This window comes from Amblyomma mixtum, chromosome 3 (genome assembly GCF_055824585.1).
Source record: "Amblyomma mixtum isolate Tamu chromosome 3, ASM5582458v1, whole genome shotgun sequence".
NCBI classification, from domain to species: Eukaryota; Metazoa; Arthropoda; class Arachnida; order Ixodida; family Ixodidae; genus Amblyomma; species Amblyomma mixtum.
The window spans coordinates 303,761,179-303,778,212 of record NC_143014.1 but is presented as its reverse complement, the minus strand read 5'-3'; the positions used below and the strand labels follow the sequence as shown (position 1 = coordinate 303,778,212).

General features: G+C 44.5%; 1 protein-coding gene across 2 annotated transcripts in view; it reads left to right on the top strand.

Annotated features, from left to right (window-relative positions):
- The window catches only part of LOC149355444 (anaphase-promoting complex subunit 10-like), a 58,611-nt gene extending 42,552 nt beyond the window's left edge, over positions 1–16,059 (top strand). For both annotated transcript variants that reach the window (XM_089577639.1, XM_089577638.1), the window contains exon 5: positions 15,688–16,059. In XM_089577639.1, the coding sequence (XP_089433765.1) occupies positions 15,688–15,973 (286 nt within the window). In that variant the 3' untranslated portion in view covers positions 15,974–16,059. The remainder of the gene's footprint in view (positions 1–15,687) is intronic.
- The last annotated feature ends 975 nt before the right edge of the window (positions 16,060–17,034 follow it).

Below are 17,034 nucleotides of genomic sequence, written 5' to 3'. Positions count from 1 at the left end.
TTCATTTATTTTACCCTCAGGGCTTTCGCACTACAGAGGGGGTGGGACTGTGAAAAACACAATACATAGATCAAAGAGAGCGCCATATATAGAACAATATTGAAAGATGCTAAAGACAGAGGACAAAACATTGAGAACAAAAGTACAGAAGCTAAAAAATACAAGGGTTAAAAAAAGAAAACATTATATAGTCTATATATGGGTAGACAACATATCACAATTGGTCTGATTCTAACAGTGTGAGTAATTTGCTTTTAAAACGCGCAGTGTCGCTAACACAGGTGGCAGTGGGTGAAAGATTATTCCAGTCATGACATGTTTTAGGGAGGAAGGAATTAGAACAGGTCACTGTGCGGCAGTGTGGAACAGCTACTTTTTGATTGTGGTCTATGCGAGGCGAGATGAAAGATGGTGCCTTTACACAGATGGCTTTCAGGCAAGGATTATGGCAGTGAATTTTATAGAAGAAGCAAATGCGTGAAAGCTTACGGCGAGTGAAGAGTAAGGGGAGTTTAAGATTAGATTTCATTTGTGTTACACTGGCAGTGGGATGGTAGTTTCCAAAGATGAAACGGACGCTTCGATTCTGCACGGCCTCTAGTTTTTTTGTTAATGGGATGGCGTCAGGATCCCAAATCGAACATGCGTACTCTAGTTGCAGACGAATGAGAGTAGTATATAGTAGCATTTTCAGTGAAGGTGGAGAGGATGAAAAATTTCTGCGGACGTAGCCTAGCATGCGGTTAGCCTTTGAAGTAATGAACCTGATATGAGCATTCCAAGAAAGGTAATAACAAACATTAACGCCAAGATACTTGTAAGACGAGACTGGATTCAGCTGAGCGTCGTTAATAAAATAATCTGGGCTTGTTTGCTGCTTACGGGTTACGCGCGTGCATTTGCATTTAGCTATGTTTAATTCCATTTTCCACGATTGGCACCAGTCATAAGTTTTATTTAAGTCTGTCTGTAGCTGAACAATATCATCAGTGTTATTAATAACTCTGTAAATTACGCAGTCGTCAGCAAACAAGCACATGTTGCGTGAAATCTTTAAAGGTAAGTCATTCATGTATATTAGAAATAATAACGGGCCAAGGACCGACCCCTGGGGCACACCTGAACGTACTGGCGCTGGTGATGAGTCGTGGTTATTGTTGAACACTAATTAAGTACGGTTACTAAGAAAGGCACGAATCCAATTGTGTACATTAGGGTCAATGTTAAGTGGGCTCAGCTTTAAAAGTAAAAGAGAATGACTGACTTTATCGAAGGCTTTTGAAAAATCTAAGAATAAGCAATCAGTAATGAGTCCAGAGTCTAAACAAACATGCAAGTCGTTAGTGAAAATCATTAACTGCGTTTCACACGAGAAGAAATTGCGAAACCCATGCTGTTCCGGAGTAAAAAACTGCTTTGATTTTAGGAGATTAACAAGATGACTAAATAGGATTTGCTCTAGAACTTTACATGGGACGGAAGTAAGTGAGATGCGACGGTAATTATGAGGATATTGCGTATCCCCTGATTTGTGCACTGGGATTACTTTGCCAGTGAGCCAGTCGTTAGGAAGGGTGTGATGGTTTAAAGATTGCGAAAAGATACACTGTAGTATAATGGAGGATTATTCTACGATACTTTTCAAGAATTTAGTACTGAGGCCATCGATACCACAAGAGGATGACATTTTAAGTTAGTTAATAATGCCACGAATTCCTTCTGAGGAGATGACGATGGGATCAATTGGTAAAAAATGATATTTTATGAGCGAAGGTAAGACAGAAGTGTCGGTGCAGCTAGAGAAGGCTTTGATAAAAGTGCTATTGAGAAGCGATGCGCACAGTTGGCCAGGAATTGGATCCCCTTCCAGGGTAAATAGTTGTATGGTGGTATTTCGTTTTCCTTTCACTGTGTTCCAAAGCTGTTTCGGGTCATTACTTAGCATAGCTGGAAGAGTCTGACTAAAGAAGGTAAATTTGGTCGACTTTAATGCCTTTGAATAAGCGACTGCAGCGCCTTTATGCGCGGACCACCTGACTGCAGAGTGCGTGAAGCGAGCTGTCCTGAAAAGTATTTTTTTCTAATTGGAAAGCTTATTAAGATACCTGTTGTACCAGGGGGCAGCACTGTTGCTATATGCCTTTTTGATGGGTATGTATTCATTTACGAGGTCATAAACTCTAGATTTGAAGATCTCCCAGTTACGATGAACACTATGGTCGAGATAAGCACTCAAAAATTCATCTGAAAATAAAGACAGATTGTTATTTATAGCCTGGCAGTCAGCCTTGCTGTAATCTCTGATGTATTTGAACTGCTTACGTGAACGTGTTTGGGGTAGAGAGAGGTTGAAGTTTATTATCATGTGATCGCTTAACCCAGGCAAATAAATGATAGAAGACACGATGTCTGGAGATGATGTGAGGATGAGATCAAGAAGGGATGAGGCAGTGGGAGTGACACGTGTGGGGAGCTCAATAAGTGGGGATAATCCGAAATCGGAACGTTTGTGAAGGAGGTGGTTAGAATTGGAACACGCAGAAAAGACTGGACTATCATGATTCCACTCAATGTCTGGGAAGTTGAAATCTCCTAAAAGAAAAATGCTCACACCCGGAAAGCGAACAGAAATTGTATTGAGGCAGTCGTGCAAATCTTCAGAGGAACTTATGGGGCTTGACGGTGGTCGATAGCACACACCAATAACAATTTTCTTAAAACGGAAAGTTATACAGCACCACACAATTTCTAAACTAGTCACTACGGCAACACGAGAGCATTCAATTCGGTCATTTTGCAGCAAGTAAAACACCACCACCTTGCCTTTCATATGTGTCACATCGAAATAAGCTGTAATTCTTTTCACAAAGAAATAGTTCAGTGTTCGACACGTTATCAGACAGCCACGTCTCTGTTAAGGCAATAATATCAGCACTGCAGTCATTTATCAATGCACTAAGGTCATCTCTTTTGGGCAACAGACTTGGTGTGTTAGTAAAAACCACACTCAGACCAATGTTCTCAATGGCAGTACCACCACCCCTGGCGGGCCCCTACGTTCCAGTACCGGGTAGAGTACGACAAAGCGAAGGGAGCGCGGAGACTCAATGGTTTCGTTGTTTACAGCAGGTCCAATTTCAAACACTAGGTCGGTTTCCGCATTACATGCATAGCATTTGCCATTGGCAATTAGTTTGTTGTGCCTTAAATTGATTTTTAAACCAAACTCTTTCGCATAGTCAATTAGCCGCTTTCTCGCCTTATGTACCGCCGCAGAAAAATCTTCACTCATAAATACTTCCTTTTCCTTCAGCAGAGATCGCTTTGAGTGCACTTGCACCTTGGTTTTATACGCGGCGAGTTTTACTATCACGGGCCTGGTTTTGTTCTCGTGGAATCTACCGATTCTGTGCGCACGAGCAATGCAGTCAGTCTTTCAAGAGAGTTCTAATGTTTCGGCGATAAAGTTAAGAACTTTTTCTTCACATTGCTCGTTAGTCTCGGTAGAGCTATCATCAAATCCGTAAAAGATAAGGTTGTCACGCCGTGAGCGGTCCTCGCTATCATCTAAACGAGCACGCAAAGCATTTCTTTCCCTTTGAACAAGTTCAAGTGCTTTACGTGTATCGCAAAGATCCCGTTGCAAGTTTTCAAAGCCAGTCGCTACGTTTTCGACAGCTTCTAGATGCTTTCTAATATCGGCAATATCGCGTGTTGCCGCCTGTTGGTCTCGCTTCAACTCGGATAAGTCGTCACACATCGTAGCCTGGGCTGCTTCCATGCGAATGGACCTTTGACGTATGTCATCCAGGATTTTCGAAATTTCAGGGAGCGACGCATTCCCTGGACCAGGGTTACTCTCTATATCACCACATATCAACAAAAGAAGAACAAAACTAAACACCGGTCATCAAATTTAAAATATTCATAAGGAAGTTGACTGACCTGCACACCTGCACAGCAATGGCCTCACCAGCGTGAGGCCATTGCTGCTGCGGGGCTTCCACGCCCACTGACAACGGTGCTCGAGATGCTCGGTTTTGTTGCCGACGTCAGCGCCGCACTCGTCGTTGTCGATGTTCCTCCGGATGCCTTGTTTGCAGCGAAGTCTCGCAGCGCCACCACTTCATTCAAGCAGAGGACGCAACTTGGTAACGAGGAGTTGAAGGCTAGCGCGTCAGGACTGTTGGGAAACAGATCCAAAGACAAGTCTGCGACGAGGCTCCCGCAAGCCGGAGCCGATGAAGGGCCATACCGGCAGGGGCCCAAGAAGGCACCGAGAAACTGCACAAAGAACAGAGACCAGCGTAAGGCCATTGCTGCTGCGGTGCTTCCGCGTCATGAAAGAGGATTTACGTGTGTGCCAGATGTGGCAGATCACTATTGCAGCAAAACGAATTAGAATAAAATCTTTGACGTGATGGTGAAGAATGTGATCAAGCATTTCACAGAAAATGAAATGACTGAAGTGAGTGCTTTTGTGCCTCTGATGCCTCTTTTCTTGGATAGCAATTCCATGAGTACTGGAAAAGGGATGTGTGCTACGGTGGAAAAGATACCTGGGTGAAAAGTGCATCATGCTGCGCCATCTAATGTTTTTTTTTCCGTAACGCAAGTGCAAGTACTTTTGGGGCACTGCAACAGCAACAACTGACTCTCTTGGATAACTCCGGAGCTCACTCTATGCGACTGTTTCTCACCAAATAAGCACTTTATCGGTCCCTTCATTACTAGGATCTTGTTGCTGCACTTCTCTTTTAGTAACTGTACTACTTGCGTCGCTTTGATGCCCATTCTACTTATGCCCCGAGCACTGGTTGGTTTCTTAAAGAAATTTTAATCAGACATATAATATCTATGTTTTGCTCATGCATGCACTTTTAGAAGAATACCTGAAGGTATCAGCATTTTCAGTTCATGTAACTAAACTCATCTTTCAGTGGCAAGCCTCTTTGCTTTTCTATATGTTAGGCTGTACTATCTGCTTGTAAAATTGGTGGTCCGTGACCTTCTTTGGCATTGTAGGGGCGACTTCCGGTTGCCGCTATTGGTTTGCAGTGTCCCTTCAGGCTACAGCCATCTAAGGGCACAGCTTGCGGTAATGTACTGTCAAGCATAATTTTGTTTTACAATGGGGCTTCCCTCTGAAAAATACCGAAAAAAAGTTGCAATGCAAAATAGGTAATTTAAAGAAAAGGAAATGATGTGAGGATTTGCAAGTATGGACCTTAGCCAAGGCTATCTACAAGGTGCGGTAAGGTCGTCCCTGAGGCAACGCGATACTGCCAAAATTAGCTGGCAATGTTGCAATGTTGCAGGGGTTACACTTACTGAAAGGAGAAAATTAACAAACTACGGATGCTGGTCCACTTCTTAAGGTGGTACTGGTGAATCACTGTGTTTTCAAGGATTGTTCTGCTACCGTATACACCTCTGCACACAGACTGGAAAGCTACCGGCAAAGCGTTGTTTGGTAACTGTCATCACTCATTACTTAGTTAAATATGGTTTGGTTTGGTTTATTCGGGTTTAACGTCCCAAAGCGACTGAGGCAATGAGAGACGCCGTAGTGAAGGGCTCCGGAAATTTCGACCATCTGGGGTTCTTTAACGTGCACTGACATCCCACAGCATACGGGCCTCTAGAATCTCGCCTTCACGAAATTCAGCCGCTGCGGCCGGGATCGAACCCGCGTCTTTCGGGTCAGCAGCCGAGTGCAGTAACCACTGAGCCACCGCGGCGGGGCACTTAGTTAAATATGGGGTCCTTCACTCCATGCAAGGACATTGACATGAAAGCTACAAACTGCTGGAAATGAAAAATTGCATGTCATTCAGAGATTTGCCCTCGGCCGTTGTTTATGAGATATTCGACGCATACCTAGCACAGTTCCCTCTTCCCTGCATCTCTGGAAGTATGTGCATATATCATATAGTGTAAAAAGAAAGTTTTCCATCTTTTTCTTCTTTCGTCCTTCCCACAGCGCAATGTATCCAACACAAGCCTAGCTAAACTCTCCGCTTTTCTAATTTCCACTTTTCTTTCGCTGAGGTGTCTAAAGATACGCCCGACAGAGTGTTCATTCTCACTGAGCGTACGGCGTCTGCAGCTGCCGGCCCATGGCTAAAGTGACGTCCAATATGGTAGTGGATGCTGCCATCCAGTGCACTATTGCTACTTGCAACACTCTTCTCTATGAAGCATTTGCAAGTTCCATGCCACATATCACGTCTTTCGAGGAGCTGCAAGGGGAAGTTTTCCCATTCTTATATCGCCGCCTGTCATTCAGATGAAGTAAGACAAGCCCAGCTCTCCCAAAAAATCTCACATATATGTCTTCACACCCGGTTGCGTGTGCATGTAGCACTACCATCACTCGGACCAGTTCACATATGTTAGCAGCAAGCGACGCGGCGTACACCAGCATCGTGGTGCTTTCGCTCCAGTATTGTAATCTGTCGCCTCGTTCTGCTCATAATTTAAGCAAGTTATCACCAGCAGTGAAGCACGGCAGAATGCTTGCTAGATCGAGCGCCTATGCTGTGCACAGCACGCATATCCCTAGATGCATCTATCCGTACTACATAATAAAAAATACAATGCTAGCTCTTTTTTACCACCAGATATAATATTCATCTTTAAAATATTTATATTATGCCTCACAGCCATGGCAAAAGCAATACTATGGCGAATTTATATACAGCGGTGACCTAGGTGATGCAAAGACATACTCCACCACAATATAGAAAATTATTGTGGAGAAGCAAGCGCAAAGCAGGAAGCATGTATAGCCTTTGTCTAAAGTTTGGAGTCCAAGGTGTTTTCTTTTGAGCCACACTGTGTCGTTCTTTATGGATCTCTCGCGCTCCAAATTTCCTGGGCATAAGAAGATTTCCGGTACTGCCTCCTGCAATAGGTAGGACTTCCATGAATGCTCCTGGAGTCCCAATATAAAGCTTGGAAGTGAACCCCCTCGGCTCTGAACTTTTGACAAAGACTGTGCAGACCATTTCCGGGCCAACATTCACATTTCTGAGGGGAATACGAGGAAATTGCCTAGCTCGCTGCTTGATCTTTCAGGTAGAAGTTTTCACATATTGAGTGATTCGAGCTTAGCGTGAGCCAATGGGTCCCTCTGAGCCAGTGCCACACACCACACGTGTATTTGGAGCACCGATCCCGCACGCACACTCAGCTTCGACTAAGGGCAGCGGATTGTCGCAAGTAAACAAGCCTTCAAGTTCATGAAGCGGAGTTCGGCGCACGACAGAAAAGCACACATGTGCACCATGTTGCATGGAAATAGCCGGAACTAATTTTGCAGTTCACACACTCTAACCAAATGATGTGTAGCGAACGGTACAACCGGAGAACAGGGTGTTTGTCATGTGAACAAGCAGTTCATTGCATGGCGCTCTCGGAGTACGTGTGCCGAACACCAGTTGGCCCATTCCGGGCAGAGAGTAGACATTCATGTGCCAAATGTATGACTAATCCTGGTCAAATTTAAAGGAGCACGATGAGATTAAATCGAGCATACCACCGGGCAAGAATCAAATGGCCGGACTTTGAAAAACACTGTCAGATTTGCCCGATGTATTTGGAAAAAAAAATGCTCCTGGTCCGTCCGACGTACTGAGAGAACGGGGGGGGGAGGGGAATGCACCGGGCCCATCCGACGTACCTTTAGCCACAGCCTTCTCTCGCAGTCAGTAGCGAAAGCAAACCATACAAAAATTTCACTGCTCTATTTAATAACCCCATTGTGAGTTGCATAGACAAAAGACTTAGCAGATGCATGCAATGCCAAAACATGTTGGAGCTAAAGAACATTGTTTTTTGACATAACTCACAAAATGGGTGTTAACGTGAACAAGAAAGCCTCATTGACTTAGTGTGCTCAAAAATTTGGCTGCAAAAGTGAAGCACTTTGGTTGCAAAGGCTTGTGTACTCACACCATGATTCCAGTCATGCTGACTGACACGATAAGAACAAACACCATGCATGATACGCCACTAAGCCATAGTGTCAAGCAAGGTACTTTCTTCGAGTTCTCTGATTTTTCTATGGATTCCCTCACTATCTGAGTCAAAATCCTCTGACCACTGAAGAGGCTGGAAAATACGGCGGCCAATGATAATGGACAGTATACATGATCTATTGACAGCAAAAAACTACATACTCAAACTTCAAACGCTGCAATCAAAACAAATTTGCTCTTATTTGAGGCAGCTGATTTCTTCTTGAAGAAAGTCCAGGTTCAATGCGACTTATGAAGCTATCTTTGCTTTTTATGTTCCATTTCTCTAACACTGGTGGTTAACATAGCCTTTATTCTTCTGAGCAAACGTTGTTTCCACTAAGTGTGTTCATATTTGAAATTCTAGTTTTAAAGCGCATAGTTTTAAAAACTGGCTTTGAGTACAAGACAATTGTGTTTCCACCGAGTAGAGCAATGAAAAGAACCAGACATTGGACAAATATTTAAATCCTCATCATTTATCCTATTCTTACACCGATTAAGCACCACAAAATAGGAACCAGAAATCATGTATTATTGGCACAATTCATACGACGTACAAATTTGTTCAGGGAAAAAAGTTGTGATGGTTTGACTTAACGCTTTCATAAGGGAACTGCTATATGTTACCAAGAAATATGGTAGGCTGTACAATATTTTATGCATGTTCCGACACAGAAAAGGCATATTTCTAGCTTGAGGCTAATCCAGCTAGATGAAAAATTTCCTCACTCGGGGGATATCTCAGTTAACCTCACAAATGTGACCAACTTAACAGAGGCAGAGTGCAGCGCATTGCTGAGAAACAGAAGATTATGTGTAAAGCCATGGAAGAGCAGCAGCTCGGGCTACAACATGAGCGCAACAACCCAGCACATGCCACTGCAGCTAGCGTTTCAGCCACTTAGGGCACAAGGATATGAAATTTTATAAGCCGAACATGGCAGGCAGGGTGAGCTGACTTGTAAAAGCGGTAAGCTTCTCGCATGGACCGGATCATGAAGTGTTTAGGTACCGATTCCTTTTCACCTTCCTTCTCCATTTTTACGACATATTTAATGTTCAGAATTTGTCTGGAGCGATAGAGTGTATCCATAATGTAATATTCTAAAACCACGTTGACGTCACCGTGCTTTTGCTTACATCTTGTGAATCTCTCCTCCGTTGACCATACGCCTTTTTCATACACCAGCTTCGCTTTTTGAATAGCACACCTCGTTGCCTGAGGAATGATGACCTGCACATCTAGTACACTGAGGATACATGTCAGCACTGTCAGCAATCGGGAACATTCTTGAAAGGACGCCTGGTGCTATAAAATTTGGGATCTCGCAAGGCATTATGTAGCTTCGAAGCAGCTGCCTAGCGCGGCTCTTTTCTACAGCGGAGGTAGCTCAATAAAGGCTTCTTTAGCGTAGCGACGGGCACATTGAATTCTTAAGTAAAATCCAAATAAACACAAACTAACCCCGCCGTTGTCACCCAATGGTTACGGCACTCGGCTGCTTACCCGAAAGACTCAGGTTAGATCCCGGCCACGGCGGCCGTGTTTCGATGGAAGAGAAATGCAAGGCGCAAGTGTAGTGTGCGATGTCAGTGCACATTAAGGAACCACACATGGTCAAAATTTCCAAAGCCCTTCACTACATCTCCCATTGCCTGAGTTGCTTTAGGATGTTAAAAGTAATGAAACCATGAAACAAATTGGTCCTAAAAGCACGTGCAATAATATGCCTCGAGCCATATAAGTCATTGTGTTAAAAGAATATGCAAAGCAAGTAGGGCCTTTAAATCTTTCATTATAGGAAAGTACAGCTATGAACTCGGAAACTGCATCGTTTCAAATTTAGCCACTTAGATCCAGCACTATACCGACGTTCTGATGCTTGAGCTTCCTAAAAAAAAATAATACGCACTACTAAAGACTGAAAACATGAACTGTATTTTGTATTTATTTTTCAAACTCAAACAATATACTACAAATCATATTAGTATGTTATACATACGAAGTACTGAGGTGTATTCAGAGAAATTTTAAGAAAAATCAAAAGTTTTTTTTTCAAATCCACAGAAAACTTGCTTCTTTTTTGGCTATTTTGAAATTTTGTCAATTTCGGCGCACTGTAGAGAAAACACTTACTGGTCCAGAATTACGAAATTCACCAGAAGTAAGGAAAAGCAACTGGGAAATACTGAGAAAAAGATTCAGCGGTGATATCTCAACGCGTCTTGCGTAACGGTTGTGCTAAAACACGCCTTTTTTGCAGCGCACAGTTTCTTGAGCAAAGTTTACGATTTTTTCCCCTGAAGAAGAAGGCAACAAACAAAATGTTATCTAATGTTTGCAAGATACAGTTAAGTTGCTAAGATTAACTTAGAAAATACTCATGCGTGACAAAAAATATGGTGCTTACAGGAGGGCACCAAACTTGAAACTTTCCGAAATGGGAAAAATCACATTCTCCACCTTTTGTGATTACGATTTTTTCCCAAGAAAACTACAGTGTTACTTGCAAAACCAAGGTTCATATCTTTGTGTAGATATATTTGCCCATCGCGTGTAAAAATTTAATTGAGAACAAAAAAATGTTCTTGGGACCTCGATTACCGTAACAAGCCTATATACGTCAAGCATCCTTCAACAATCATCTTCAACCCAATTTACCTCGACAAGATCCAGAGGGGACATCCACTACATAAATACCCCCGAAAGAAGAAGATTTGACAGCCGTAGCCGGAGCTCAGAGGTAGAGCACCGGACGCGTAATTCGGAGGTCGTGGGTTCAGCTCCCAACGGCGGCATGTGGTTGTTTTTTATTCTGCTTTTCTAATCAATTAGCTTTAGCGATAACATATTCAGTGATATTCTACATTGATCAACACCACAAAATAAATAAATTAATTAAAAATCCCCTGTGTCCCTTGGTTTCTGTGGCTGTTGGCTTCTCTCATATATATATATATATATAAGCCAGATAGTCCGAATCGTAGCTATAGTATATCCTCCAAATAAAGCCGGAACCACATAAGCTTCCAGAGCTCATCAAAGAAGCCCCAGCAGCAGTAGTGGATATGCGATCAAACCATCACAACGTTCATCGCACAGTTACATGAACACAAGTCCTCATACTTACTAATAGTGAAAGAATGCTGACAATTTCTGGGAAGTACCATCTATGACGTCAAATCCATCAAATCCGCATGGCGACACATTCAAATCTATATATAAGCAATGGATCCTTACATGGCCACTAAAGGGTTACATTGCATGCACATATGCACTCTTCAGCAAAACCTCGCCCCCAGGTCCTGTGATGCCGTGGCCAAATATATATGACCGCTATGAGCAAGCAATGTGTATAACTTCCACCAGAACAGCCATACACTGCTACACAATCCCAGAAGCAATATAGTACCACCCTCTCCAACCCGTTTATATTAGTGACTGGGCACCATGTAATGCAGGTAGCACAGCCGTAATCTGTAAAGAAGTGGTTGCAGATCAACTCCAGAAAAAATAGTTTTATCTGTCTTTCCTTTCTACAGATTTCTTTAGAGCGATATTTTACCAGCTGCATTAACCAATCAGCAGCAGAAGCAAAATTTCATTCCATAGCTGATTAGTTGTCTGGGTTCAGCAAACATTTTCTTACTTTTTAAAGATTGCTTTTGCACTTTGCCAGCATATTCATAAAAGGGTCTTATGATAAAGTGGTATATACCTATAACTTCGATCATCACTGGATATGTGAGAAGTGCCAAAACCAAAACAAGGAAGGTTATCACAACTCAGTTAACAAGTTAGGTCAGTACTTACCGCTGTGTAACTCCAAGCAGAGGCTTGTTTACTTGCGGTGCACAACATTGGAAGCAAAGTGCACGAAATACATGAGCTTGAAAGCTTCGCATGGGTTGGTTGCGTGCATCACTGCCAGGGTGTAAAGGCATAGGGGGAAGCTCTTTGCAGTAAGGAAACTGCCTCCTGCACAAAACAAGTTTTAAATCAGGAATGCTCGCCCGAGTGCGGTACGACAGGGAATTACACCTTTTGCAATGATGATTGATTGATTGATTGATTGATTGATTGATTGATTGATTGATTGATTGATTGATTGATTTATGCGGTTTAACGTCCCAAAGCGACTAAGGCTATGAGAGACGCCGTAGTGGAGCGCTCCGGAAATTTCGACCACCTGGGATTCTTTAACGTGCACTAACATCGCACAGTAGACGGGCCTCTAGAATTTCTCCTCCAAAGAAATTCAACCGCGGCGGCCGGGATCGAACCCGCGTCTTTCGGGTCAGGAGCCGAGCGCCATAACCACTGAGCTACCGCGGCGGCTCCTTTTGCAATGATGAAAGGAGAACATGGCATGTCCCCGATGTCGTCATCACTGGCAGATTCCTGGCATAAGAGGGAGTTAAATGCATATAAGAATGGTCTACTAAAGTAGCACCATGTGAAAGCTGCAACTTTAAACCAGTTATAAATAAGCATGTAGCAGAGCATAAGTTAAAATAAGAGCAAAAAAGAGGCCCTCCATCGAGTGGTGTCAAGGGACTGTCTTAGCACTGCAGTTAATCCGGCTGACCGGTAGTGAATAACCTTGCACCTGCCAACCCCCTCAAATGTCACACTGCTAGGTCACAGGGGATTATTTAACATAAGTAGAGCGCAGCTTGCGTTTTATCTAAGCCAGCGAGCAAAATGTTTGTAAATGGATGTTTTAAGTAGCACAGTGCGAGGTACTAAGGTGCGCAGTCGCCGTGATCGGCGCATTGCTGCGGAAAGTTCGCGCTCGCGTAGTGTATGCTGAATGGTGTACAGTTATCTCGAGGCTCCCATTTAACGAGTACAAGAACTATTTGCTAAAGAACCACCAGAAAAACGCATGCAGCAGATATCGTATTCAACAACCACAGAGCCCGAGCAGACGCGCGCGGCACGGTTGTGGGCGGGGTGGATGGATGGATGGTAGTGGCGTAACCCTTCGTATCGGGCGGTGGCTTCCGCCTACTAACCTAGGATTCCACCCCCCCCCCTTTTTCAATTTGTTTGTATTTTAATCAGTGTAATTTGGCTATCTTTCATAAAGTTACTCCTGCCTTGACCTCTTCCATGGGCTGGCCGAAGCGATGGCGATTGCCAGTGGAGGATCCGGAGTGAGCTCGCATGTCGAAGGGGCTCAAAAATCTGGAATATCGACTCGAATGACACCAGTGCCGTTGGAAAACTTCCCTGTGGCAGTGCAAGTTCGGCAATTGGAACGCCCGTGTAGAAACTTTCGGCTGAAAACTAAAATCTCAATGTTAAACCTTACAAAATAAACGCAATTACTGCATTACTTGCACCTGCGTGAATAAACGACGATAAAAATAAAAAGATACAACGTACACTTGTGATCCTTTCTTGACGAGAAACGAATTTGAAAAGCCCGCGCTCTTTGACGTGCTCCTCCGCTAACCAATCGCGTACTTCCCTGGCCTAAAATTTCCCGCGCTTACTCGGTTTTTAGGTGTGCATATCTGCAGACAAAGCAAAATTTGTGCCCACTTCACTTTCCTGCAAATTATAGCACTCTTTCCTGTTTCTCGCTTGTGTTCCTCTTTCTTCCGCGCGCTGTGCACCTTTTGTGAGACATAGTGAAGCAGCAGTGACGCATCGGGGGTAAAGCGGCTGTGGTGGGCACGCTATTTCGAAATAATAGCATTCGCTCTCCACTCATACGCAGGCGTGCTCTTGATTCTTTGCAAGCGAATTAGGACGCTCAAAACAAGCTATGGAGACTGCTAGTCTTGAGATCTGTAGTGGTAACTAAAGCTGCCCGTCCACTTAAGATTTTCCAAGTGCCCCGGCGATTTATCTCACTGCCCTTTTCAACAGCGGTACAAGCCCGCAACAAAACTTCCAAAAGACAATAAAAAGCGCATCATTGATTCCGGTAAAAAATTGGCAGGGGCTTAGCTAAGGTAAAGCCTGGATATCTCGAAGCGAAAAGCTGCGGTAATGCTTATAGTTTAGCTTATGGTTATGGTTGGTTATTGGTTATTGGGGTTTAGCGTCCCAAAGCAACTCAGGCTTTGAGAGACGCCGTAGTGGAGGGCTCTGGAAATTTCGACCACCTCGGGTTCTTTAACGTGCACTGACATCGCACAGAACACGGGCCTCTAAAATTTCGCCTCCATCGAAATTCAGCCGCTGCGGCCGGGGTCGAACCCGCGTCTTTCGGGTCAGCAGCCGAGCGCCGTAACCACTGAGCCACCACGGCGGGGTTAGCTCATGGTTATGCTTTATGATTTAGCCTATGGATATGCTTACGGTTTAGCTTATGGTTATGCTTTATGATTTCGCCTATGGATATGCTTACGGTTTAACTTTGGATATGCTTATGGTTTAACTTACGGTTATGCTTATGATTTATCCTATGGTTATGCTTACGGCTTAACTTATGGTTATTCTTTGGTTAGCTTACGGCTATGCTATACGTCTGCCTTGTGTAGTTATGAAAATTGCTTATCAATGATATATACCATAAGTTATGCAGGATTATTAAACTTCTTTATTCATCATTGTTGGGCACATTGAATGCGCACGCCTATTCTCTGGCAAGCGGTTATATAGCCGGCCTCCGCGATAAACACGCCCTTGCGGCGAACGTCAAACGATGACGCATAGCGCACGGCAGCGTGCGCTTGTTCTGATGGGCAAGCGCACCTTATATACCCCTCCTTCCAAATGCGCACTGCGCACGGCTGCGGCGAAAGGTCAAACGATGGCGAGGAGGAGAAGTGGCGGCGCACATGCGCAGTAGCCTGCGCCATGAGTGACGTCACTCATGCTCCGACATACGCCGGCTCATGCGAAGCGCTGTGTTAACTAGCGTAGTGAAGCTTTTCGCTTCAAAATGTGCGCCACTTACCTTGTGTGCGAACGGTCTGAACGGTGAATGTCCCGGATGCAGCACGACGGTATTATTCTAGCTTTCCGCTCATCACGTCAATGCCGCCAATGGATGAATGCAGGACCGCAGCAAATAGGACTGCAGAATGTGCACTGCTTCTCATTTTGCGCGCTAAAATTGCGCTTAGAAACTTTTTGACGCTCAAAATATGTGACGGGACTAAAGAAAGGTGGCAATGGTTTTTCGGATTACTTTTTTGTGCAATGGTGGTGCTCACGTGACCAAAGTTCGGTGAGATGGGGGGTGTTGCGGCTCCAAAAACAGAAAATTACTTTTTTTTCCGTGAACGCGTTTCTGTTAAAGGAGTAAAAGAGATTTTCTCTATATGACAACAGAAAATTTTGCGTAAAAATACCTGCAATTTCACACACATTTCTTAACTGTGTCATTCTTGTGTTCACCCTGTCGTACTCCTGCGCCGCTGTTATGCCCAAGAGTGCAGTGTGGATCAGGTGGCCGCTGCGTGATCTCCACAGTCAGGCCACTCCTGTCCTACTCCTCTCCTCTCGACATTCATCCGCAACTGCGCGGAATGCTCCACATTCGTACCACGAACGCATCTTCTAGGCTAAAGAGGCGGTCCTAATCAGCTAACGCCGGTCAATTTCAGTTTGCGCCCCACATTTGCTGATTGCTGTTGCCCGCTGAATGAAATTGCCCGCATGCTATAGAGTGTCAACATTTGGTCTGTCATATGTTTCCAGGATTGCCGTGAAAGTGGGAAGCACTTTCCACGACCTGCGGGTGGTCAAAACTGTTCACCTGAATGAGCCAACGGGATGGGTGCACATTGCTATGCAAGACTTGGCTGGCCACCCTGTCCGCGCCTTCCATGTGCAGATTGCGGTCTTGGAGAACCACATGGATGGCTTCGACACCCGTCTGAGACAGATCAAGTTGTACTCTCCTGCTCAGCGAGCCATCGTCAGTGTCTTGCCCGGCCTCAACTTCACGAGTGCGGAATGCATTGCCTTCAGCTGCATCCGCTGAGACATCAGCGTGTAAGCATTATTGCACGATAGAGCAGGATGAGATTTTGTACTGATTTAAGCAACTTAAAGCGATTCGTTTCTGCACATGTGTCGTGTTTTCATACGTGATCTTCTCAATCCGGCTATTCTTGTCTCTACTCTTGCTCAAGGTCAAGCATAACTGACTGCACGGAAGAATCTAAAGAAGTCGTTACTAATTTCTGAAAGGGAACAATGAATTGCTAGACGTGAGCAGTAGTTGTACACAAAGGGCTATACTTCGTGTCATATGACATGTTTGCTTGCTCCAAGCATTGTTCGTCAGCCTGTGTCTGACCAGATATGTGTAATACCGTGAGCTCACCGCGCAGTTTTAACAAAGATTATAAAGGAGAGCAAACCACGATATTGGCTGTACTGAAGACAGTACTATCGTACCGCGCGTGCGTGTAATAGCCAGACCGACACAGTGAAACAGACTTCGCAACAGAACCTCATCTTCAGTGGTATTGTGTTGCACATCAGAACCTGACGGCAAAGAGGAGCGCCGGTCGAGCCAACACTGCTGCTCTGCTTTCGTAGTCCAAAGCGTTGCTCGGGAGGCCGCGGCGTATAGCAGCGCACGAACACTCGCTGGCGTGGAAGCAGCGGATCTTTCACGATGCTTCCGCGGCCACATCTGCCAACAGAAATAAAGTGAGCAAAAGCGCCACACCTGAACCGCGCTTAAATCGCAGAGCGTCTCGGCAGCTGGCAAGCGCTGAAAAATCTCGATGAAGACAGGGTGGTGGCCATTCTTGCCGGACATAAGGATGCCCACATTACTTTATCTGCAGTCGCGTCCAAAGCCCTATGGTCGGTTAATAAGAGTGCGATTACTTTTACCACGCCAGGTTTAGAATTTTATTCTTTTTAGGCATTTCATGTGCACAGTCTTCCCTAGCTGGCCAACTAAGCCGCTTGTGCTCTGACTCCTCACGGGGACGCTGACCCGTCCCTGGTTCATGCATGCTATACGAAACCAGCAGCCTACAAGACCTGGCTCTCATCCGTATTTTGTTGCCAGCATCAGTTTAGCTC